Source organism: Asterias amurensis, chromosome 21 (genome assembly GCF_032118995.1).
Source record: "Asterias amurensis chromosome 21, ASM3211899v1".
Lineage (NCBI taxonomy): Eukaryota > Metazoa > Echinodermata > Asteroidea > Forcipulatida > Asteriidae > Asterias > Asterias amurensis.
In genome coordinates this window covers 7,581,346-7,607,436 of record NC_092668.1, presented here as the reverse complement: position 1 = coordinate 7,607,436, position 26,091 = coordinate 7,581,346, and the positions used below count along the sequence as shown (strand labels likewise).

The window sequence follows — 26,091 nt, the reverse complement described above, 5'->3', positions numbered from 1 at the left end:
GCCGCCAGTTAAATAAGTGGCGGCCGCCACCTAATAATCGGCGACCGCCAGTTAATAAGTGGCAGCCGCCAGTTAATTAAGTGGCGGCCGCCGGTTATTAAGTGCCGCCGGTTATTAAGTGGCAGCGGCCAGTTAAATAAGTGGCGGGTGACGGCAACCAGGTGAAAGAGAGACACTACAACGTTTAAGAGAAACGCAACGTGGCACTAATGGGCTTCCGTAGTAATGTAATGTACACGATACATGTACTACTACACCGCTGTCTTCCTGGTTCCGACCTCTATCTCAAACACACAAATATTCGCTCGGTCCCAGCACACTCCCTGTTATGAGATAACAGGGGCCGGGTGAAACTAACAAACCACCAGCAGAATAACTTCCCCTTATAACAGAATACAGAACAAGTCGTTCTACTCCTCCCCCCATAATTCTCTCCAAAGCTCAGCTAGCTGCAAACACAGCTCCAGAATCTCCTCATACTCTATTTCTATCATGTCTTTTCAACAGAGAAAGTGTTTCTAGTAGTCCTATTCTTAGGTAAGTAGGGGGATTCCTACTAAATTGTTAAGATTTGCTTAATCTAATGTTTATTTTAATAAATTTTTTATCGGAATGCAATTTCAATTTGAACATCGATCGGATTGCCTGTTATTCTTTAAAATGCAGTGGACACTATTGTGGGTGCGTTCGTTTAGCTTCCCTGGTCAGCCCCGGTGTGTGGCGGTTTTGTTTTCCAGGACGAACGTGTGCAGATAATTACTCACGTTCGTCCTGGAAAAAAAGGGAAGGTAAACGAACGCACCCACTAATTACTCAAATTAGTTATTAGCATAAAAAAAGGGGTGTCACTATCAGTCCGCGCAAAGTGCAGATAAGGCAACGTTGCCTTATTGTGCAACATTGAGTAGCAGAATTCGGAAACGTTGACGAATTGCACTACTTCAAAGTTGCACTATTCAGCAACTCTTGCATTCAAACACAAAAAGGGAATCGAAAAAGGCTTTGTTGGAATAGTTAAAATCATATAATAGTATTGTACAGTTCCTTACCCAACTTTCTATCTGTGCAAATCAAAAAGTTATCTGTGCATTTTCGCGCAAATGGCTTTTGAAAATCATCACTCCACACTTGCCGTTCAGGAAAACTGCGACGCCATTTTACTGTGTCAGATTGTATCCTCGTCCAGCGGTGTTAATTTATGCAAGTTTAAAACCCACTCTTTTTTTAAAAATAATATTGTTTATAGTCAATCAAAAAAATAATATTACAGTTTTAGATTAAACTTAATATTTTTTATTGTTAAAATTAAATAAAATAAAAAACTTTATTGATGTTAAGTTTTTAAATGTATTGACGTGCCTGACCATTCATGAATTGCGCGAAACATAAACAGATGGCGGGAAACTTGGAAAAGTAATAACTATTTTAGTAACTTTGCTCCTTGCCTTGGCTGAGTAGTTTGGATAACAAATTTTGTATGTAGACGAGAATTTCATATTAAAGCAGGGAACCTAAGTAAATATAGTGACAACTTTGGCAAGAGTAGACCTGTCTATGTCCATGGGACCGTGGTTTGAAACTTGAGATCGGCCTGATGCCGGAATTTTTCATTTACGCCAGACAAGTTCGTTGTGGTGGACCCAAAATATTTTGGAGGTTGAGAGAGGGGGAGATGTGCAGGCGGGTCTCTAACTTAGCCATCCCGGCCCGTCCCATTGACATAATTGATTTAAAACAGTAGATTGCAACCAAATGTAAACAAGTAAAAAGGAATTAAACATCAGTGATATAAAATAATTAATTTTGGTTTGTGCAATCTTTATTAATTAGGGCAGAACTAAACTTGGTATATCCACTGTTCAACAAAAACTATTGGGCACGCCAATCAGCAGGAAGTTATGTACTAATTAGATGTCCTATTCAACATTCTGAACACACATGGTGGCAACATTTTGTTAACTTGGTAAAAGTGTAACATTGTTGTAATTGCTGACTTCCATTTGATTTGAAAATCACATTTTTTGTTAATTTTTGAAGATTTATAAAATGTTTATTTAAGAAGTGTTTTTCACTTTGATGTTTACTAAAATTGTGCAATCTTGATTAATCATTACCATAAATGAAACTTTTGTGTTTTTGTATGAGACAAATTTTTAATTATTTTTATTTACATTTTTTTTAGTGACCATACAGTTTGCAATTTGCCATTTTTTATTTTAAATTATTCAATCACTGTCAGTAAATTTTTCTAGAAATAACTTTACTTTAAACACAAGTTATAGTTTATATTTAATATTTATTGCTCTTTCAATGTTAAAAATAAAACCTAGAAAATGTACACTTTTGAAATATTAGACTTAGAAAAAAGTAAAAAGTTTGAGAATTGATAATATTAATAATAATATAGGTATTTATAGCGCCTGAACTAAACAAGAACCAAGCAAAGCAACAAGAAAAACAAAACAACAAAATATTAATGTCGAGGCTGACTGAAAAAGTAGGTTTTGAGGTTTTTCTTGAAAATGGCAGTAGAAGATGATTCCCTGACGAGTTTTAGGTAACTTGTTCCATTCCTTCGGCCCATCCAGAGAAAAAGACTTGGAGCCGGCAGATCGGGAAAGCCTATGCTCACAGAGAAGGAATTAAATCGTCATTATAAATATAAATACAAAAAAGAACTAATCAACGTTCAGAAATAATTTTATTAAAGAAATGTGTTACAATTAAAAACTCAATGTAAATACAGAATATAATTATGAAGCTTAAAAAATGAATAAATAAACCTTTAAAGGAACACGTTGCCTTGGATCGGTCGAGTTGGTCTTTGAAAAGCGTTTGTAACCGTTTTTTATAAAATGCATATGGGTAGAAAGATGTTGTAAAAGTATAAATACAAAGATCCACACAAACATGACTCGAAATTGCGTGGTTTTCCATTTACCTCGTCGACTAGCACGTCGGCCATTTATGGGGGTCAAAATTTTGACTCCCATAAATGGCCGACCGTGTTAGTTCGCACAGTAGAAGGAAAACCACGCAATTTCGAAGCAAACTTGTGTGGATCATTGTATTCTACTTTTAAAACATCTTTCCAACCATATGCATTATATAAAAAACGGTTACAAACGCTTTTGTTTTGACCAACTCGTCCGATCCAAGGCAACGTGTTCCTTTAATCATGATGCTATTCTCACGTGTAGTATTAGCTCCGCCCCCATACCCCACCCCTCCTCCATGCTCCACCCCACCCCATCCCCAACCAGCCCAACTGTCCTAAAACAACAGTAAAGATGTTTTATTTTACCCTCAGACCACATAAGCTGATTAGCATTGACAGTATTTCACCTTGTTTTCAACGTAGCTTACATTTTTCCACTTTTACACCGGAAGTTGCATTATTGCGCTACTGGTTGCACAATAAGGCAACGTTGCCTTATCTGCACTTTGCGCGGACTGCTATATACTGGAAAACACCGGAAATTACCGGAAAATACCAGAAAAATACCGGAAAACACCGGAAAACTACCGGAAAACTACCGGAAAACTACCGAAAAATACCGGGAAAAAAAACAGAAAACACTGGAAAGTACCAGAAAATACCAGAAAATACCGGAAAACCCCATGAAGTTACAAGAAAATAACTAGTGTTTGGACCAGTCCATTATGATGCGGGTAAGTCAGATTTAGCAATAGAGGGCGGGCGTCATGCACAGTGCACACTGCGGTGAAGGTCTTCACATGAAGCCCGCCCTCTGTTGTTGACAAGTACTAAATCTACCCGTATCATAATGGTTTGGTCCAAACACGGTTTTTAAGCCAAGATGGCGTCCGACCGCTTTCCGTGCAAGTGAAGTTTTTTTCTGGTTAAAAAATACACACTTTTCGTGAAGTTTTTCCATTAAATTTATGTATACATATAGTTCTAATATATCTATGGTTTATTGGCCATTTTGGAGGTATTTAAAACTTGTTGGCGGCGCTGTGGTCTTGTTGTCGGCGTTATCGGCTTGTTGTCGGCTTTTAGTAGGACCGCGTTTTGAGAATTATTATTTGCTGGTGTTTTCCGGTAGCTTTCCGGTATTTTCTGGTAGTTTTCCGGTAGTTTTCAGATGTTTTCCGGTGTTTTCCGGTAGTTTTCCGGTGTTTTCTGGTAGTTTTCCGGTGTTTTCCGGTAATTTCCGGTAATTTTCCTCAAATCCCATTTACTCAAATCCCATTTGGTTTTTGCTTTTTATGTTTTGCTGAGAATCTATATAATCATAAAACACAGACAACTTAATGGGATCATATTGGCGCGTGGATTTCTAGATGACGCAAAATCGCCCGAAATAGGCAGTAGTGTAGTTTCATATGACCTTTGACCTTTGTTATATTGGTGGGCCAACATGATCCCAATTTTTTTTCAATTGAAATCTGTTTAGGAACACTCAACTTAACCAAATACAAGGAAACATTGATGGGATCTTGTTGGCATAGATACTTACAGTGATGAAAAAAGTGAATGTTGTGCCAATTTAGGCCAAAATGTGTGGAATGACAATACTTTAGAAAATTTTCAAAAAATCTTTTGACATGCAAGTTGCAGAGATCCCAAGATTCTTTTTTCATTTGTCATTAGATGAAAACTGTTCCAATACCCAGTTGCCATAAAAAAAAAAAATTGTTGTTGGCGCGCGAAGTTACGGAGGTGCGAAAACGCAATATATTGGTAAAATTTGAACTTTGACCTCTATTATCTCTCTGCGCCAACGAGATCCCACTCACTTTGCACTTAAATTTGTTTGAGGGATGCAAGCTCTTTCATTTGAACTTGTTTAATTCATGGGATCTTATAGGCGCGATGAGTTATGAGGCATTGAAAATGGCACGAGGGCACTGTTCGTCAAAGGTTCAGGTGCGCGTAACATGATGCGCCAACGAGATCCCAATTTTTTTTTTTACTTTTGTTATGAGCCCAACTGGAGGTTTCAAAAAATGTTTTACTTTTGTTGGGATGACCTTGGCGCACATTTTTGTGTTTACAGGGATTGTACTATTCGTTTCTCGAGGGCTTTTAGGCCGAAACTTTGATAACTGGTAACTCCAAAACCGAAAGCGTCAGCAAACTAAAATTTTGGATTTATTCGTTTGGTATGATGATGTATCACTCTAATTTTTTAGAAGAAGATCTGAGAACCCATGAATCACCACTTGGTACACTCTTACAGGCAGGGACTCTTAATATTTTAGTGGGAAATTACCTCTTTCTCAAAAACTACAGTACTTCAGAGGGATCGGTCGTTTCCCACAATGTTTTCTACTATCAACAGCTCTCCAATGCTCGTTACAAAGTCAGATTTTAAGTTAATATTTGTTTTGAGTAATTACCAAACGTGTACCTTCCCTTAAAAGGAGAAGAGGAATGTAGTTTTCGAGAAAGAAGTAATTTGCCACGAATTTGATTTCGAGACCTCAAGTCAACTTAAGTTTAGAGTTTGAGGTCTCGAAATCAAGCATCTGAAAACACACAAAAGGTCACAACTTTGTGTGACAAGGGTGTTCTATCTTTCTTCTCGCAACTTCAACGACCGATTGAGCATATTGTTGGGATACACCAACTGTGAAGACTAGCCTGAACATGCTGAATACCAATAGTGTCCAGTGTCTTTAACAAGAGGTATTATTACCGGTACTATGTTATGTATTTGCAAATAAGATTATAGTTAGGCCGAGCTTATTATAATAAATAAGAAGGAAAAAACAAAGAGAAAAAAAATACTGTATGTTGGAAAACAGGAAAGCAAACAATAACTAGATATAGTGTTTGTAGAAACAAACACTAGGTGTTCAGCTATTGTTGGGTCAGTGTTATGAAAAAAAGTGTTGTTAAAAGCTCGTCAAATTGCAAAGAAATCAAAGCCAAACAGTTTTCTCGATGTGTAATAATTTTAAAGCATCAAAAAGTGTACATTTCAACCTAAAAGCCTTTAAATAATGCCTTTTCAAAGCATTTTACAGACACTTCCGGTTTAAAAAGGTCAAAAGGTCAAGGGAAGGTCACCAACATACCCATTTTTGTGTGAAGTACGATGTTTAGATTGTCAAAATAGCTTTTGTGTAGTGCTGGGCGAATAGTGAAATTTTGATATTCGGATACCGCTGGCCAACTATCCGAAATTAACCGGATATTCAAATAGTTTTTTCGTCGCTAGAGGGCGCTGTTCGTTTGTGAATGAGATCGTATGGGCGGATTGATGTTAGTTTTAGACAGTGTCACTCGGTCATTCATAAAAATGTCAGTTGTCGCCCGACGTCTGTGGATATTCGGATATTAAAAGAATATCCGGTTACTTAGTTGTAATTACAGAACTATCCGGTTTATAAATAGCTATTCGCGCCCTATGCGGATATCCGGTTAAGAAAAAAAAGGCATTCGCGGTTACGGATAGGAAAACCTTTTCGCCATTAACCGGATATTCGAATAATTCGCCCAGGCCTACTTTTGTGGTAGAGGAAATGTGAACTGATGAATAATGACGGCTGGAGAAGAGACTAACTAACCGGAAGGGATTTTTTTTTAAACACCTTGAAAACAGACTACGTACGTAAAGCCCTTTCATATGATGTAGATTGTCGAAATAGCTTTTGTGGTTGAGGGCATAGGAACTTATGCATAATGACGACTGGAGAAGAGACTAACTAACCGGAAGGGAAATGTTTGTTTGAAAACGCCTTGAAAACAGACTACGTATGTTAAGCCCTTTCATATGATGTATAGATTGTCAAAATAGCTTTTGTGGTTGAGGACCTTATGCATAATGACGACTGGAGAAGAGACTAACTAACCGGAAGGGAAATGTTTGTTGAAAACGCCTTGAAAACAGTCTACGTACGTAAAGCCCTTTCATATAATGTATAGTGAATCGATGAAAAGAATAATTGTTAATAGCTCGTAAAAATGCAAAGAAATCAAAATGAAAACGGATTACTTTCATACATTTAATTTTTTTATTTCTACCACTATATTCAACGGGATCTATAAACAACATGCATACAACAAATATTCACAAGAAAAAGCCAAGCTGAAAATCTTTTTGCTCATGAAAAATGATAGGATATTTCAAAACAATAAACTTTCGTTAAACAGCAAAATAAGCCATGCCATTGTTAACTTTAGACTATTGAAAGAGGCACTTGTTTTAAATCAAAATAATGTAAAACGAAGACAAATCAAGGAAATGGCAAACCTAAGCCCCTCGTGTATTTTGACTTAAAGGGAAGGTACACTATTGGTAATTGTCACAGACCAGTATTCTCAACATATGTATAAAATAACAAACCTGTGAAAATTTGAGCTTAATTGGTAATTGGAGTTGGGAGAAAATGATGAAAGAAAAAACACCCTTGTTGGACGAACCCGTGTGCTTTCAGATAGGAATAAGAGACTTCTAGCTAGAAGTCTTTTATTATTTTAGTGAGACATTAACTCTTTCTCAAAAACTATGTTACTTTAGAGGGAGTCGTTTCCCACAATGTTTTATACTATCAAAAGCTCTCCAATGCTATGTTACCAAGTCAGTTTTTAAAGTAATATTTGTTTTGAGTAATGACCAAACGTGTACCTTCCCTTTAAAACATAAAATGAGTTAAGCAATATTTCTACCTGTGGCTGTAGGTTGTATCATGGAAATGAGGAATGCAACACAGCGAGTGGAAATCTGTCACTGGATCAAAAACCATTCCGCTGAATTTTTCATAATTTGTCGTATTCTGAAGAGGCAAAAATAACAAGAAAGTTAAACAAAGTATCTCAAGGAAAATCAATTCAAGCTGAAACTGTTAAAATAAAGTCTTGAAATTTATTATGATAGATTAATCAGTTATTGAATTATATTGTGTTCTCTAGGATCAGCTGGTACTAGTAGAAAAAAATCAAAGTTAGGAGTTGACACAAGGAAAAGTTAGTGGAAAATGCAATTATACTGTTTTTGAAATGAACAACTTATCAACGAAACAAAAGGAAAATGTCACCGCAGGCTTTTTTAAACACGCTTGTCATAAAACATGACTGACATAAAACTTAAAACAGGCTGCCCATTATTTCTTACAAGTCACACAGTTTTACCTCACCGTTCGACAGCCAATGGTCATGAATACCAAACGTTCCCTAGTTCAAAAGCATTACCACATTCACCAATTAATAATAAAGGATAGTATTTATAACACTTGTTTTGAAAGCATTGATTTTCAAACAAAGCTTACCATTATCACCGTGTAGACTGCTGTTAATTCGGTCCAAAGCACCCTTCACTTTTGGGGACTGGTTGATCAATGTTACGTCTCTGCTTCTCTGTGTTTGATCAAAACACGACCAATGCCGTCTTTTTCTGCTTGTATTTTCTCACGTAATTAGAAGTCTTACGAACCACTGAAGTAGGTGGCCATCTCAGCGTAACTTTGTCTTCAACCCTGCAAGGTAATTTTAAAACCTTTAGAACGAGTCAAACTACTCTTTTATTCCCATTCATGTAATCATAATATGCCTTTTCGGGTAAAAAGTAATGAAAGTATAATAAGTAAAGAATGAAACTCTGTAAAACTTTTCGACGTCCTCGCATTTTTTTATATATGTTGCATTTTTATGACGCTTAGTATTATGCATCTAAACGTTTCCGAAAGCAATCGGTTATAAACAGCTCCAGCTTGTCTTTATCAAGCATGTAAACACCCCCACATGACGCGCTCTCCACCAATGGGAACAGCGAAATTGTCTTAGAGATTTATGGATAATTATTTTTTTACAAACTATCGCCTTTATTTTAGTTTCTAAATTCAAGATGGGCCACGCAAACTCGAGCAAATTTGCACATGCTAATGAAGTTTGGGTGCCAACCTCGACATGGACTGTCATGGCATAAAATGACCCATAGGGTGCCACTCAAAAGTCAACTCGCCATTAAACAGTACAAGATGGCAGCAGAAACAATTGAAGATTGATGAGAAATTCGTTAGGCCTACATTTATACAAATTAGACAGATCGATGATGTTTTAGCTTTATTTTAAATGTACAGTGTATGTATGCAGTGAGACAGATAGCTTCAAGTTCATGTTCAGACTGTTCAAAAAGACTGACTGACGAAGATACTTAGTCCCAGGCAATAGGAATTATGATTCGTAACATTTAGAGCAAAAAACAAGGAAATCTGCCGTTTTGGACTGGTTGCCTATATGTAGGCCTATAGATGTGTCTACAGAATGGCCCTGTGAACTTATTCCCTGAGTAACTCATTGCCTACCAGTAGTTTACCACTCTCCAGCTAAACCTAAATTGTGGTAAACTGCTGAAATTTAACCTCAGGAAGTTCTGGCATTGGGAGGTAAATCTGAGATTTCAACACTCTGGGTCGGTTTTCAGCAATGGCTTAGATTTGGTCAATTCGTGAGTAACATGACCCTGCCTGTTTTAAATGGCTGTGAAAGAACTCGTCGCTTCCTGTCATTCCCTTTTACATTGTGCAACCTCTTTTGAGGTTCAGTTTTGAAGTTGTTTTTTTAAAGAAATTTTTGGGAAGATGCTACATTTCAGGTTACTAAAATATTCATTTACTTAGTTAAACAATCTAGTATTGGCAACACAAAAAGAGAATTTACCTTTCTGTATTGAAATAAATGTAAGAGTTGTAAGAATTGATTGTACACGTTACATAGAAACTGTAATTTACACAACACAATAACCAAATATAGTTTCACTAATTATTTACATAATTTCTTTTCTTCAATAACAACTGACTAAGAAAAGTTTATAAATTCCTCAACAAATAGGCCTTTATAACCATTTAAAATGATAATATTTTTAAAGTTGTTTCTTTTCTTTTCAGATCGGATTTTTATAATTATCTTGTCTTTGCCCATTAAATTGCTTATTGCGTTTGTTTGATTACAGAGACAAGTTGAGTTATAGGGTATGTTCAGACAGCGTACTATAGACCCGAAGAGCAGCAGGGGGTGGTCGTAAAAATAAAATCCCTTGGGTTCAGACAGCACTGAGTTAAACCCGATACGGTTTATCTTTGGTTTTAAGAGGTCAAAGCAAACGCGACCCCATTACTCTTAACATCCTGTTTATTGGCCTGTTCATTGGTCACTGTGTTTTTACATAATGATTATGGAGGTCAATGGGTCGACTGTTGTGAGTTAAACCGGATGTTGTCTTTTTATTCTGTCCACACACAGTGTTAAAGGATAAACCCGAAGCGGTCTAAAGATAAACCCCCTCCCTGGACGGTTTATCTTTTGTGGGTTAAACTCGATTCGGACTAACTTTAGAACCGTTCAGACACACAGAGTTGAACTCGGTCGGGTTGAACCATGAGTTAAACCACTTTTAGTACTGTGTCTGAACGACCTCTTAGTTATGATTGTACTGATCTGACTGTGCTGTAGGTGAGTATAAGTAAAATCAGGACTTCCTTGACCCATTGTCCTGTGTGTTAGACCTTCCTTCCTCATTGAAAATACCACAAGCCTACGTACATGTTCATGCCTTTGTCATTCAGAGTATGCACACATTGTTTAGAAAAACATTGTAACAACATGAGAATGCTGTTAGTGTATAAATTATACATTGTATATACAATACAATACAATGGGTTTTTATATAGCGCCATTTCATTTAGACCACAGCGCTTTAAACGAACAATAGCAATGCAGATAATACAACAAATGAATAATAAAGCAATAAACAGACACTAAGGAAAAAGATGTTTTTTAAGTGCTTTCTTGAAAATAGGCAGTGAAATTGAGGTGCGTATTGTGATGGGAAGATGGTTCCACAGTCCTGGAGCGGCTAAGGAAAATGATTTAGATGCAGCGGATTGAAGAGATTTGCTGCTCGGTTTATTTTCAGCAATACGGGTTTTGTCTGATGCTGAGCGAAGCCCAGCCCTAGTTTGAATGTGAAAAGAAAAACAAGATGAAAGATATGCTGGTGCAAGTCCATTTAAGCATTTATACACATGCACCAATATTTTGAATTGAATGCGCTCTTTCACCGGGAGCCAATGTAGCTTTTTGAGAAAAGGAGTTGCATGATCATGTTTAGACGCACAAAATATTAGTTTGGCAGCCCAATTCTGAAGATGTTGAAGTCTATTAATTTGAGTTGTGTTCGCTCCAAGTAAAAGTGCGTTGCCATAGTCCAATCGTGAAAGAACAAGAGACCTTGTAACACTGCTACATGTGTCAACGTCTAGAAACCTTCTTATACGTATAATGTTACGCAGATGGTATGACACAGACCTAGACAATGATGTTATTTGTGAAGACATAGACATAAGATTGTCAAAGACAATGCCAAGGTTCCGAACAGTTTTAGTGGGTGTGATAATTTCATCTCCAATATGCAGTTGAACACTGGGCATGAGGCGATTGAAATGAGGTGAGGTTGCAACAAAGAACTCGGTTTTATTGTTGTTTAGTTTCAACATATTTTCAGTCATCCAGGATTTTAATTCTACAATGCACTTTGTGAGCGCCTGTAAGGCAGACTGAATAGATGATGAATCCGAAGGTGTGAAACTGGTATAAATCTGAATATCATCAGCATAGATGTGATAGAGTAGATTGTTCCCCTTGATGATTCTACCAATGGGAATGGTGTAAATGGTAAAGGATTTCGGTCCAACAATTGATCCTTGCGGCAATCCATAAAGCATATCGTGTGAGGCTGAATAAGTATTGTCTATCAAAACCTGTGTTGTTCTACCACTGAAGTAAGACTTAAACCACTCAAGAGCTGTCCCTGTAATGCCAATCTCACATTCTAATCTGTTGAAAAGGACATTGTGATTAACAGTGTCGAATGCGGCACTTAGGTCTAAAAGCACCAGGAACACGCCCTTCTGATTGTGGATCATGCCCATGATATCACTTTTGACTTTCAGTAGTGCGGTTTCAGTACTATGAGACACACAATAAGCTGACTGAAATTCCTCACCCAAACCGTTTTTAACAATGTGATCATTGATGTTGTTGACCACATGTTTCTCTATCAGCTTAGATAAGAACTTGATGTTAGCGACAGGACGATAGTTCTTGAGTTCGTCTGGATTCAGTGACCGCTTCTTAATGAGAGGGTTGAGTACAGTATGCTTTAGAAGCATACTGTACTCACATGTCTATGACCTATTGTACATCTTACATCACAATAAGAGCTAAACCTTCTCATCTCGAAGCCTCGGCTTTGAATTTAGCTTGAGGCTCCGTTCTCTCGTCTGAAACCCTTGGCGCTGAATTACATGCATGCGCAAAAACAACTGCAAATTGTCGAATCCAAAGCAAAATCCAGTCATTTCAAAAAGTGCCATAGTCTCTTCCCCTATGCCTGCCCAGCCATTCATACACTTCCCTGCATGTAGGCCTACCCTGGTATGTATCACCATGGAGGAAGAAAATCCACACAGTCTGCATTGTTGATTGTGTGCTGCTTGGTTTTCACATGGCCCTAACTTATTAGTTTTCTGTCATGTCTATACAAGTTCTTTCATATTTCTCATTTTTTAAACATTATGTAAGTACACAGTATTTGATGCATCCATCCTTGTTGCTGTGTGTCCATGGAATTGCTATTTAAGGCGGACTTGTACACCTGTACCTAGGCATGATCTGACAATCAACAGCACACAACAATTCGCATTTTACATGAAACTATGTTTGGCCATTTTAGCTTAGACTGCTCCTAGCTTAATTCACACAACCCATGGGGACACCTGTACCATGTCACTTATGACTACTGTCCACCATGCTTTTCATTTTAAAACTCAAATAACATAATTATTTACCTTGACTTCCCATGGCTGTCCAAACTGGAAGTAAACAAATTATTTGAATTTTCTTATCGTAGGCAATAATAAAAGGGAATTCAGTCTTAGTTTCTGAGGATGAAATAACCCTGGCTCTCTGCCTACTAATCTTAATGATAGTACGTGTTTAATGAAACATTTATACAACATTTCTTTTTGTACAGTTGAATGGCAGTTGGATGAGATGTGTTGATTCTTGATTTACACATACGAGACTTTTACAGCATGGATTCTCAGGACGTAGAGGAGCATAGAGATAGAATGTATAAGACCATAGTACAAAGGTAATTACCCAGTGTATCATTCACCATTTCAATACCATTGTCGAGTTTACTCGACCACGCAATGCAAGCACTTCCTTACCATTGTCGAGCGAGTTTTCTCGACAATGCACTGTGTTGTGTCTCTGTACCATTGTTGAGTTTACTTGACAAAAAACGAAAGGCCCTGTGTTTGAGAGCCTGTATTTATTTTGTTTGGCGCCCTCTGTTGTTGGGTTTTTGATAGACATTTTACTTCAAAGCATTTTACAGGCACTTCCGTTTAGACAAGTCAAAAGGTCAAGAGAAGGTCACCAACATATCCATTTTTATGAAGTACGTGAAGCTCTTTCATATGATGTTAAGATTGTCAAATAGCTTGTGTGGTTGAGGAAATATGAACTTATGAAATACTGACGACTAAAGAAGAGACTAACTAATTGAAAGGGGAAATGTATTTTTAAAACGCCTTGAACGTAGACTATACACGAAAGTAGGGCGCTCTATTGATGAGCACTGGAGTGTGACACTATACTACACGTGTTGATGTACAATTTTTGTGTAGTTCTTTGGATATGAATTTCTTATCTACTTTATTATTATTGTTATTCCAAAAACGAATTTTAAAAAACCCAATGTACAACATGTACAACATTTACAATGTACAACCCCCTGGCTTAAACCAGCAGGAACAAACTTGTGAAAATTGGAGCTTGATTGGTCGTCGGAGTTGCAAGATATTAACAAAAGAAAAAGACACCCTTGTCACACGAACTTGTGTGCTTTCAGATGCTTGATTTCGAGACCTCAAATTCTAAACTTGAGGTCTCGAAATTAAATTTGTGGAGAAATACTTCTTTCTCGAAAACTACGTCACTTCAGAGAGAGCCAGTTCTCACAATATGTTTTATACTATCATCCTCTTCTCATTACTCGTTACCAAGTAAGATTTTATGCTAATAATTATTTTGAGTAATTACCAATAGTGTCCACTGCCTTTGCGTCATAATGACAGCTGTTTTTTTCTTTCAAAGTGTTAATTTTGTTTATGCTAACGAGAATATAGGATATGAGGGAATTCATAGTGGGGTATCAATAGAAACTTGGTTTGTGGTAACAACATGTTTGTATCTACTTGCCAGTTCTTAGAGAACTGTCTTTCTTATTCTACCATGTCGGTAGTGCAGTTTATTACGATCCTAGATGCTAAAGTACACAAAGTAGTCCCAACCTTGTACTTGTTTTGTTTGTTTTATTTGTTTATTATTTGTATTTTACAGTTCATCATTTGCACTGAATTTGAAAACGTTCAATATATACTTCAGTGACAGCAAACTGAATCAACAGCTTCAAATAGTACAGGTATGTACATGTACGAGGTTTAATGCCCACTGCCATTAAAAATGCATTCTGTGAGTGCTTTATTAAAATCACATGTGTACATGATTTTAACTTGAAATGTTTTCCTGAAGATGATTGCTTTTTGGTACATTCAATTACAAACATGAGACAGATATTTTAGTGCAGACATTATTACAAGACTACTACATGTATGTGTGCCCATATTGTTTATTGATAAATACCTCGGACAGTTTCGCTATTCCTATTGGTGGAGAGCACGTCACATGGGTGCATATTAACCTTTGTTTATGACCAGTAAAAAGTGTTGAAACATGGGCGTGACACGCGAGCTTGCACCTGTTGCAACGGCTGAAACAGTTGTGCCACATCACGCAATACACGCGACGGGCACAGCATTCCCTTATACGGAGTTGTTAACCGGCCATTTCATAGCTGGAGGGGTAATGCGTTAAAAGATATCATTGAAAAATTATAATTTTTGCATTTATTTTACTTTATGACCAAAAAGTGTTGACTTTTTTTGACCAAAAAGGTATTTATGAATGGGAATCAAAGTGTTTTGAATCGGTTTTCAACAAGTGGTTTAAACCTGCTGTGGCCTGGTTCTTGATAATTTACCTCGACTGTGTCTCGGTAAAATTATCAAGAACCAGGCCTCGTTGGGATTAAACCACTTGTTGAAAACCTCTTCACCACACATTAATTTACTCATTTAAATAAGGGAATAAAAGGGTGGCGACGAGTTTTTCAACGTACGTTTAAAGTCGGCATGGTCGGCGGCCGTCGGCACGGGCCTTTATCGCACGACAGCGACCCTGCAAGGTTTTAAACAGACATTGAAGAACGAGTCACTACTCTTTTATTCCCATTCATAATTGCCCTTTTGTTAAAAAAGCGTAAACAAATACAGTTATAGACACTTTAACAATTGAAAATTTGAGGTTTGAAATATTATTTTCCATAACTTTGTGAAGCATCTGTACGAGGCGCGTGGGTTGTGTGTACGCGTGCGTGCTTAGATCACGCGCTGATAGCTTTGATTTGCGCGTTACGCGTGATAATCTTGCACGCCCGACACGCGGAAGCCAGCTCAGCGTGCATAAACAGAGCTCAAGTGTACATTAACAAAAGGTTTATGCACACCCACGTGACGCGCTTTCCACCAATAGGAGTAGAGAAACTGTCTGATGTATATATAAATTGTTTTTCTAAGATGGCTCCTGAGTTAGCATATATGCTCATTTTGAAAGAAACTTGTGAGTTTGATGTGTACTTATGATTGGTATACATGCTGGTGACCGACTGTTTGTGATTCTTTATTTGAGATCCATTTTGACTGGCAATGTGTGCTCTTTGTAGGAGAATGGGGTTTACATTCTGTTTGGAATGCTAAAGATTTACTGGGGAACTCAGAAGGTGATACGACTGAAGAAAGAAGAATTGAGTTGGAAAAGGAAGACTACACGCCTCGGGTATGACAGTGGGCTTGATGAAAAGCTGATGAGTGCTATGGGAAGTGGTGCTAAAAACAGACGCTCGCTGACAAGACAGCATGAAAGTCTGCCTGAGTTCTCTGCTAATGATGGCAATGATCATGATAGCCAGGATGACCAAGAAAGAACCCAGAATAGTTCAGACACTACTGCACGAAGAGATCGTAACTCAGATGCTGGTTTAGATTATTGGAATAAACAGGCAGTGAAAAGAAATGATGACAAAAGGAGTGAGAAAGGTGACACTGGGGAAGAGGATGAAGAAAACACAGTGGACGAATCCTTTGGAAGAATGGGACTTTCTGTAACAATGCCTCGCAAGTGTAACCTACAGAGAAGAACTATGTCATTTAGTGGTCATCTCTACAATAGCAAAGTAAGGGACTAACTTGCATGATTAACATATGTACCATGTAGTTCATTTTCTTTAATACAAAATAAATTTGAAATAAAAGTTGCATCCCCTGAAGGTGATCCCTGGCTGCCGCTTCCTAGATTGTATTGTAAACTTGGGTGTGATCCCTAGCTAAACGACAGTAATAGTGGTATGGCTTTTTTGAATGGCACCCAAACAAAGATACGGTAAAAAAAGGGGAGAATGCCAACACGGGGCTAGATAGCTCAGTTGGTAGAGTGCTAGCATATTAACCTGGAGGCCGTTGTTATGTTCATTACAAAAAAACACTACTTGTATCTTGAATAATACAACGTTGTAACAAATAAAGCTTTAAAGCCTTCTGTTATAACTTAAATGCATTCAACTGTTTATGTGCATTAAACAGATTTAATCCAACTAACCCTCACGTTAAAGATGTTAGTATTGAAATTGTGAATCTATTCTCAATAGCGTAGTTACACCTGATTCTTTCCAGACAGCAGTATTCAGACCAAAGTATGGAACAATCTCTAATGTCAGGGTTTCAAGCAGACAGACAACATCGGAAGTTATCAGTATGCTACTGAAAAAGTTTGCAGTGGAAAATGTTCCTGAGGAGTTTAGTCTTTTCTGGGTTTTGCAGCATGGAGGTTTGTATCATTTGATATTGAAGTTTAATCAACACGAACAAGGTATAATGTGGTAAAAAAAACCACTGACAACCTACATTGGATGTTACGCATAATAGATTTTATCAAAATTAATTTGATACATTCATTTATACATGGCAAGGTACAATCGAGATGCACTTAACCTTGCTCAATGTTCATTTTTTCCTTATCTTGTTTTTCTTGATTCTACTTCAAAATATGAATATTATAGGCTCTGACCTTTCCCAAATTAGTCAAAGATGGTTGGCATAAGTGGACTGTCCTACAGCATAGTACATAACAAAAGGGTTGGTTCCTCAGGTTGTACATGTTGTAGTGCACTTGTATAGTATTTGACAGATCACCTGCTAGAGCATTGCAGCAGCCATTCTTTCTCTCTTTGTTGCAACCAATATTGCTATTTCTCCATTGTATTTATTTTGTGTATATCTTAGCAAGATCTTATTCTATTGAACCTTTGTTTTGCAATGGTTGTCATGTTTCTTGTTTCAGAAACCCATGCATTCCAGCCCAATGACTTTCCATTGTTAAAGAGAGTACAGCTTGGACCTGATGAGAATGTGGCCAAGATATTCATCAAGGAGAAGAAAGCTGGTGAAGTATCTCCTGAGGTACAGTTGTTTTTCCTTTTCTGGGTCACATGTTTGTTTAGCTCAACAACAGCAGGTATTTGTCAAAATTGTCATTACATGTACAATGTACATATATACGCTTGAGGCTGAGTTACAAAAATTTAACATAACATCAAAATGTTCCGTTTTCTTTTTGTATCATTGGACCCAGCACCAACGCAAGTCATGTCTCTTGGTATGGGGGAAACTTGGCTTATTGACATGTCATCTGGCATCAGACTGCTATGCAAATCCAACAGTGTGCTGCAAAATAATAGCAAAGATGTACAAATTCAAAACATTGTTCTGGTGTAGAAATACTTATTTTTAAGTAAAAGAGATGTGTTTTTGGAATCTTTTTTATTATTGGCAAGCTGTAGAGCATTGCAAACCTATGTAATACCAATTTCTGATCGGCGTCCGTCCGTCTGTCCGTTTGGCCGTCCGCGTTTTTGGCATGTAAATCCTTATTGCAATGATGTTCTGACCGGAAACTTAAATCAAATATTGCTTTTTACATACAGATACATATGGAAAGATAAATATTATAATAATTATAATAATTTGGGGGGCTAATCATCCTTACTCGCAGCTAAGAGCTGGATTGCGAAGAACGCGGCTACAACGTGTCAAGAAGCTGGCATGCAAGGGCGCCTTTGGCTGCCAGCCACATCAACCCATTATGACCACGGAGCACAGCCAAAGATCGAAAGTGTTTGATTTTTTTCCCGAGGGAGGAAAACCGGATGGTCTGACAAAACCCTTGTGGCACAGCAGAGAATCAAGGCACAACTCAACTCACATACCACCTAAAACTCAAAGAGTGCATCACTGGATCCAGTTGAATGAGCTGAAACAATGAAAAACCTTATGGTCTTAACTTTTATTGTAATGATGTACACATGTACTGACTTGAAACTTAAATCAAATATTGCTTCTTACATACAGATGCATATGAAACGATAAAACTCAAAGAGTGCATCACTGGTTTCAGTTAAATGAGCTGAAACAATGAAAAACCGAAATGGTCATAACTCCTTATTGCAATGATGTACTGAATTGAAACTTAAATCAAATATTGCTTCTTACATATAGATGCATATGAAGAAAAAAAAACCTCAAAGAGTGCATCACTGGTTCCAGTTGAATGTGCTGAAACAATGAAGTCCTAAATGGTCATAACTCCTTATTGCAATGATGTATATTGACTTGAACTTAAATCAATTATAACTTCTTGCATGTAGTTTCATACATAAAAAATAAAATTTAAAGAGTTTATCACTGGTTCCAGTTGAATGAGCTTTAATAATAATAATAATAATAATAACAATAACAATAACAATAACAATAGCAATAGCAATAGCAATAGCAATAGCAATAGCAATAGCAATAGCAATAGCAATAGCAATAGCAATAACAATAATAACAATAACCGTATTTATAACGCGCCTTTTGCCAAAGGATACAAAGCGCCAGGTATTATTACTGCAAGGAGTGGGCGAAATTTTGAGATATAAGACCTAATCCTTAAGCACCATGTAATGGTTTACAAGGTGCTATGGCGCAATATGCTGCCAATCCAGCCAGGAACAGGCAAACCCCTTCTCTTTTCGATAAGTGCACTGGGTTCTTTTACATACGTTTACACAACACATGGGACCAACTTAAATCAAATATTGCGTAGATAATATAAAAAGATGAAACTCAAAGAGTTTATCACTGGTTCCAGTTGAATGAGCTTAAGCAATGAAAACCTTAAATGGTCATTACTTCATACTTGTCAATGTCTCCATCCTTTTGCCCATCAGTTGATCAAATAATTGGTTTTTCTGTCAGTCATTGGTTCAATCTGGCGATTGACAGCTTTCCGTGGCAGCTTCGCTGTCTAGTTATTATTATTAAACGCAAACTGTGTGAAGTACAGTGCTCATAAAGAACTGAATGTAAAGTAGTCTACCTTCTACAAAAAATGCAAAAAAATACATGCACTTATTTGGGTCTGAAATTATAAAAAATAATGATTCCATTGTTCCAGTAAGGTAGATTTTAATTGTTACATAGATGTATAATTTATATCTACGTCTATTAACAGGTAGCACAGTATGTCAATCTTCAGTTCTCTGAGTTGCAAGCCATTCTGAGGAAATTCCAAGAGGAGGAGGAGAAGGAAGTTTTGAAGATTAAACAACGGTAAATTCTTGCTCTTTATAGTGATTAAAGTGTGTGGATCATCAGTAAACAGTCGACTCTCGTTAATACGAGGTCCGTTTCCAGCAGCTCAAAATATTTCCGATCAAGCTAATTTCAATGCACTATGCACAAAGTGCATGACAAAATAGCCGCACGTGAACACATAGATAAGGCTGCTGCAATGGATAACTACATTATGAGCATAGGGTGAATGTACTGCCAAAATCAGACTAATAAAACTGTTTTAACTGAGTTCGTTTAGTTTGAAAGTTAAACATAAAGATTCATAAAATTTACATCATTGAACAAATGTTTGAGATTTTAACTTGCTATTCTGGTTTAGTAGCCAAGTTACGGTGAAAAACTTTGGTTGCAGCTAGCTGCAGTTAACAAATATCTTGTTTTCATCAGTAACCACCAGTGTAATGCTACATGTTGATGGTTCATTGCTAACGCGGGCTATCAGGGAAATCTTACTGATGCATTAAGTATTAATTGCGCAAATAATTTAGCTTTTCATTTTCTGTGAAAGTGCACTTTTAAAACTCAATGGATAATATTTTTTTTCTCTGAAGATTCCACATGAATTAATAAATACTGACTCATATGGAATCTGCTTGTTTGAAACCGTTGTTTGAGGTAGGAATGCCTCCTAATCCTACCATTGTGCAGAGTATTGATAGAACAACCCTGCTCACTGACTCGTTACTCCAGTTTCTGATGAGTATTGCTAGCTTTAACATCCAGTTAGCACCTCTATTGATAGTCTTACCAGCCATAAATAATAACATTTTTGTTGCTGGAAGGTAAATTTTAAATATTTTTTTGTTTATTGTTTTCGTTACAAAAGGGTTGAAAGCAACTATTTGCTCTTAAGGGCCGACGAAATTATCTCTTTGTAAACGTGTTCTCGCTACCACAGTGCTCTTATAATCCATATTTTAATTTATTGAAACACGCACGGGGCAGTTCGGGACCAGCAGAAAACTTTGCATTAACCGTAATTCGTAATATGCGAGCTCATAATTAGGGGAGTTGCCACTTGCAGATATACCAAGGTCAGAGACCAGCAAGATATATTCCCCCTTCTCCGGCTAAAATGATGTCCAAAATCCTCCAATCATGACATCTGCCTGTCGAGTCTATGCTTGAGGAGCGTATTTAATAAAACCAATAGGGACAACCTTGTGGGCAATCTACATTTTGCGCTCTGCAGCATTGTGCCGAAAAGCGTGCGCAAACTGCATTCACACTCTGTTTGTATAGTACATTGTACATGTAGCTGATGATTTGGAATAATTGCGTGCAATCTGCGGATTGTGCACATTTTGTAGAATGCGCTTTTTGTACACACAAGCGCCGTATGCAATGCGTTGTCGATATGGATCACGTTGTGGATCACAAAATCATGAGCCTCAAATCACAAAGATAGCGGTTTAAAAAAATTAGTTTCCATGTTATTTACAAATTTGAAAATAAGTCCGACCCGAGGGCTAGAACTTGTGGCTTTATAAGAGACAATAACTTGAAACGAAATAAACGAAAATCCTTTACAAGTTCTTTAAGGAGAAAGTGTCATTAATTGCAGCCAACTCTGTTTGTAGTTCTTCTTGCTCCAATATGCAGCGAAGGTCCAGCAACCTTGAGCTCATGAATTAAGATACAGCTCTGACTTTGTTCGACTCTGTCAATGTCATAAAAAGCAATTTTGTATGAAATTCTCTGAACATAGTACTGGAGCACTTTACTTGTACGTATATGTATGTACTTTGTAAAATACATTAATGTTGACATTATTGAATTAACAGCTACATGTAATAGGCAATACACTGTACATCAATCTTTAAAAGGATTACATAGAAATATAAAATGCAGCCTTTACCAATCATGATCAAGGATATAATTGAGTACATTGTATAGTGATTGACATGTATTGACATGTTGCAGCTGACATTGCTGCATGACACATGTTTTGGGGACTTTTGAGGCATTGCATGGTGAGGTATCAATGTATACAGTTTGTGGTAACATCATGTGTAAGTTAAGTAGGATTTGAAACTTGGCATGGTGGAAATACAATATGGAAAGGTTTGCGGCAACACCATGTCATGACTATCTTGACCAAGTAAAGCATACCAATATCCTAGGAATACATCAGTTGACAAAAACCTATCTTGGAACAAGCATTTAAATGTTTTGGCATGTACATGTAAAGTTTCAAAAAACTTACATTTTGTAGTTCTGAAAAGAACTGTCCTAAATTAAGAAATCTGCCGGGACTACTACTTTTGCTTAGTGGATTGAGTGGACTTCACTGCCACAGAGTGAATTCTTTAATCTACAACCTATGCATCGACCATCATGCATACAGTGTCATTATTAGTTACACACATACTGTATGATCATTAACAAATGTGACTTTTATTTGATATTATTTCCTTTTCAGATACTCTCAGTATAAAGCTAATCTGCAGAAGAAGATCTCACTCTTGCCAGTAGAAGTGTAGGTATCATTCAATATCCCTCCTGAATCCTTAATGTACATGCAACCACTCAATGTGAGCCATGTGGTGTACATACTTTGATTGGGTTTGGCCACACACACCAACTACTCTATCCTGAATCCATTCTGCCTAATGCATACATGATGTCATTGGCCAATGCTCTATATTTGAATACTTGTTGCAATAGAGGATGAAAGAGATTAAAAGAAATTACACAGTGACAAATAACACTGTGACAAGAGTATTTTACAACCATCTAAAATACAAGGGTGTCACCCAACAAACTGAAACCTCCGAAAGTAAAGGAGCAATTTAAACTACAAAAGGAGGTCTACAAAAATAGGAAGCAAACAAAGAAAAAGAATACAGGGACAAAAAGCAGGGGATTATCTTTTATATTTGGAGTTGACTATGTGGCAAGTAATAGGCAGGAATGACATTCTGAAGCGATTAGTGTGGATTCATGGGGGGAGAAGAGTAAAGTGAACGGGTAGGATTTTGCATAATGACGCGAGGCTGTAGAGATAATGGCAGATTCAAACGTGCAATGTAAATATTTAACATTATGCCAATCGTTTTGCAAGCCATTTTGATGACCTGTTCCACTCCATGACTGGAATGGTTTTAAGACTACCACAAGACATTGATGCAGAAGGTCATAATAGATGAGGTATTAAACACTTTGGTAAACATAAAATAAAATGTTGTTGCGAACATTAAATGATTTAAGATACGGACAAAATACGTCGAGTGTCTATAGCCCCTTTCACACGAGAGCAATTTAGCAAGGGTCCCTTGCTAAATTGTAGCATGGTTGTAAGATTTTACAAAATGTACCTCGTGTGAAAGGACAATAATTTTTGGAGTGTCCAGGGTCCCTTGTCAAATCTTGTCCAACATTGCTACATTTTGTCGGAGGTCGGACCTACGACAAAATCTTACACTAGCGGAAGTTTTGACCAAGGACGTGGGCTACATCATCGTGTGAAAGGAACCCTTGTTTATTGAACGACGTTCTAGGTGAAAATGCCCATACAGCGCGTGCTATTGTTGCCCATACAGTGCGTGCTATTGTTGGTGCTACAGTATCTTGTCCAATCAAGTTGATCAGGATTACCAATTCTTCATACCACTCTCATGTCGCACAAGGGTTGTTAGGTTTTTTTAACTTTGCAGTGGGAAAGCTCACAAAATCAGTCACACATGGTGATAACAAATAAACAATCCACGCTTGTAAATTTGTAGCAAGGGACCCTGGCTACATTTTGGCTGTGTGAAAAGGGCTTAAGTGACCTTAGCAAAAAGTTTCTCATACATGTAGTATTGATTTTCCATATCGAATTGCTTGCAACAGAAGTGCCAAGTTATTTTAATTTATTCACCATTTCAGCTCTACTGCCATACAAATAGATTCAATATCAGTCTTGGCTTTAAGGTAGTCAAACACAATTTCTTGTTTTTTGACGCATTCAGTGCTGAATTATGTAGGAAGATTTGTCTTACATAGAAATCAAACCAGTCCGTGACATGTGATCAGCAGATTTGTTGATGAAACATGACTTTTCACTGATTCTGTAGTTAATAGAATGAAATGAAAAAAAGAACTTAGGAGAACACACAAACTTGAGGAGCACTGGTATTTGAATGAAATTTTTAGTTAAAAAATAAAACCCTTAATTAGTTGCTTAAAACGTATAGTACCAACACCTATTACCTATTTCTCTTTTTAATTTGTTAATTTTTTTCCTATGTTTTGATATTCTCCTGCAGGGTTAAAGAATCAAAGTCTCAAACCAAACACAAGGGAAAAATCAAGAAGAAAGGCAAAGACAAAGGCAAAGATAAGAAGAAGAAGTGAGACAAATACTTAATCTTAAACATATAATGATTAATTAATTAGCATTGTGAGGTAGTATCCTTTTGTGTACCACACACAAAGATCCTTGTCAATTGATTTGTATAACATGTGCCATCCATTAGTCTGCCATGTACATGTACTTACTGCTGTGACATTCCATACAGGTCCAATACTGATAATTAAAGGACACTTTGCAGTGACATTCCCAAAGTAAACATTTCCTGCTCCAAATGAGTCAAGATTCTGAAAAGGCAGAAAAGGTAGGGTCATGGAGTCATCTATGTTTATATATATTGGGTTTGCGGTAACACCATGTCTTTATCTACAGCAAGTATATATTGATACCTCTTCATGCAATGCCGTCATTTACACTGTACATAGTTGTTTGGAAGTTTTTTAAAGAATGGCATTTTAAAAATATATTTATTGTTTATTATGAACAAGTTTCAAAAGACAAGCATCTATGTGCGAGTTATATAAAATACAAATTGAATGCATTTTATTTGTCCATTGTGACGCAGAATATAATCAATGAAATTGATTGGAAATGGAATAGTTTAGAATTCACCTGGTGATTATGGTTTGTCACGCTGCACTCAAATGCATCCTTTATTTGTAAAACAAAAATTATTACAAAATATAAACAAGCCGGTGTCATTTCTATTTGCTACACCCTACATTTCGTACATGTCAAGCCATGGTTCATTTCAAGATTGTACATGTACATGTTGGTAGCAGTTTACATAGCCTAATGAGCCTTGTAGTCTCTTGTCAAGCTGTCCGCATATTCACACTGCATTGTTTGAAACTCATCAAACGGACAACACGCCACCTCAACAGTGACGTCATCAGTGTCAAAGTAATATTTGAAATTCTACGTTTTATATTTGAAAACCCCGACTCCTAAACCACACAAGGGTTTTTGACAATCTATACATCTTTGGAAAGGTCTTTGAAAACTAAATAAAATCAAACAGACCCAAGTCTAACCTTAACGTCTGGTCTAGACTAGAAGTTAAATTGAATAAAAAACCTATTTTTAACTCTGTAGCCAAAATGGATGGGAGTTTGAACATAGTAAATGTGTATGAAATGACCATTCATAAATACCTTAGACAGTTTCGCTATTCCTATTGGTGGAGAGCGCGTTACGTGGGTGTGTATAAACCTTTGTTTATGACCAGTAAAAAGTGTCAAAACATGAGCGTGACACGCGAGCTTGCACCTGTGCTTATAAGACAGTTTCTTCATTCCTACTGGTAGAGAGCAGCTGCCAGGACAGTTGTTCCACATCACGTGATATGCGCGACGCGCACAGCATTCCCTTATAAGGAGTTTTTTACCCGAGGGCCTTACCATTTCATAGCTGGAGGGGTGTTGGGTTGAAAGAAAGATTTAACAATTATAATTTTTGCATTTATTTTACTTTTTGACCAAAAAGTGTTGATGCACATAGTAAAATAAGGGAATCAATGTGTGGTGAAGAGGTTTTCAACTAGTGGTTTAAACCCGCCAAGGCCTGGTTCTTGATATTTACCTCGACTTCGTCTCGGTAAAATTTTCAAGAACCAGGCCTCGTTGGGTTTAAACCACTTGTTGAAAACCTCTTCACCACACAATGATTCCCTTATTTTACTATGTGCATCTCCACAATTTGGCCTTGAAAGCCTTTTGGGTAGATTTCGGCGTGTTTTAAAATTGCATTATTGCAAAAAATAGTTAATGGCCTGACGTTTCGACCCTAGCAGAGTCTTTCTCGAAGGCTAAATGACAACACAACAAACATGAACAGGTAACTAAGTGAAACAAAAGCAGTGAAGTGGAAATACATGAATGGGGTTAGAAAGCATGCATGAAGAAGCAGGGGACCCCCTGATACTGAATTATGCCAGTCAATATGTGTTTTATAACACAGCTCGGTCTTAA

The 26,091-nt window shown here is 37.1% G+C and overlaps 1 protein-coding gene across 2 annotated transcripts; it reads left to right on the top strand.

The window, feature by feature from the left end:
• The first annotated feature begins 400 nt into the window (after positions 1-400).
• LOC139953197 (ras association domain-containing protein 2-like) lies at positions 401-25,617 on the top strand. Of its 2 annotated transcripts, XM_071952655.1 has the most exons (11): positions 401-537; positions 8,393-8,455; positions 13,005-13,124; positions 14,381-14,462; positions 15,822-16,331; positions 16,828-16,981; positions 17,495-17,613; positions 19,706-19,803; positions 22,250-22,306; positions 24,078-24,161; positions 24,330-25,617. In XM_071952655.1, the coding sequence occupies exons 3-11, from the start codon at positions 13,066-13,068 to the stop codon at positions 24,346-24,348; spliced, it is 1,182 nt and encodes a 393-aa protein (XP_071808756.1). In that variant the 5' UTR covers positions 401-537; positions 8,393-8,455; positions 13,005-13,065; the 3' UTR covers positions 24,349-25,617. The 2 variants fall into 2 exon arrangements, with proteins under 2 accessions (XP_071808756.1, XP_071808755.1); XM_071952654.1 differs by lacking the exon at positions 8,393-8,455.
• The last annotated feature ends 474 nt before the right edge of the window (positions 25,618-26,091 follow it).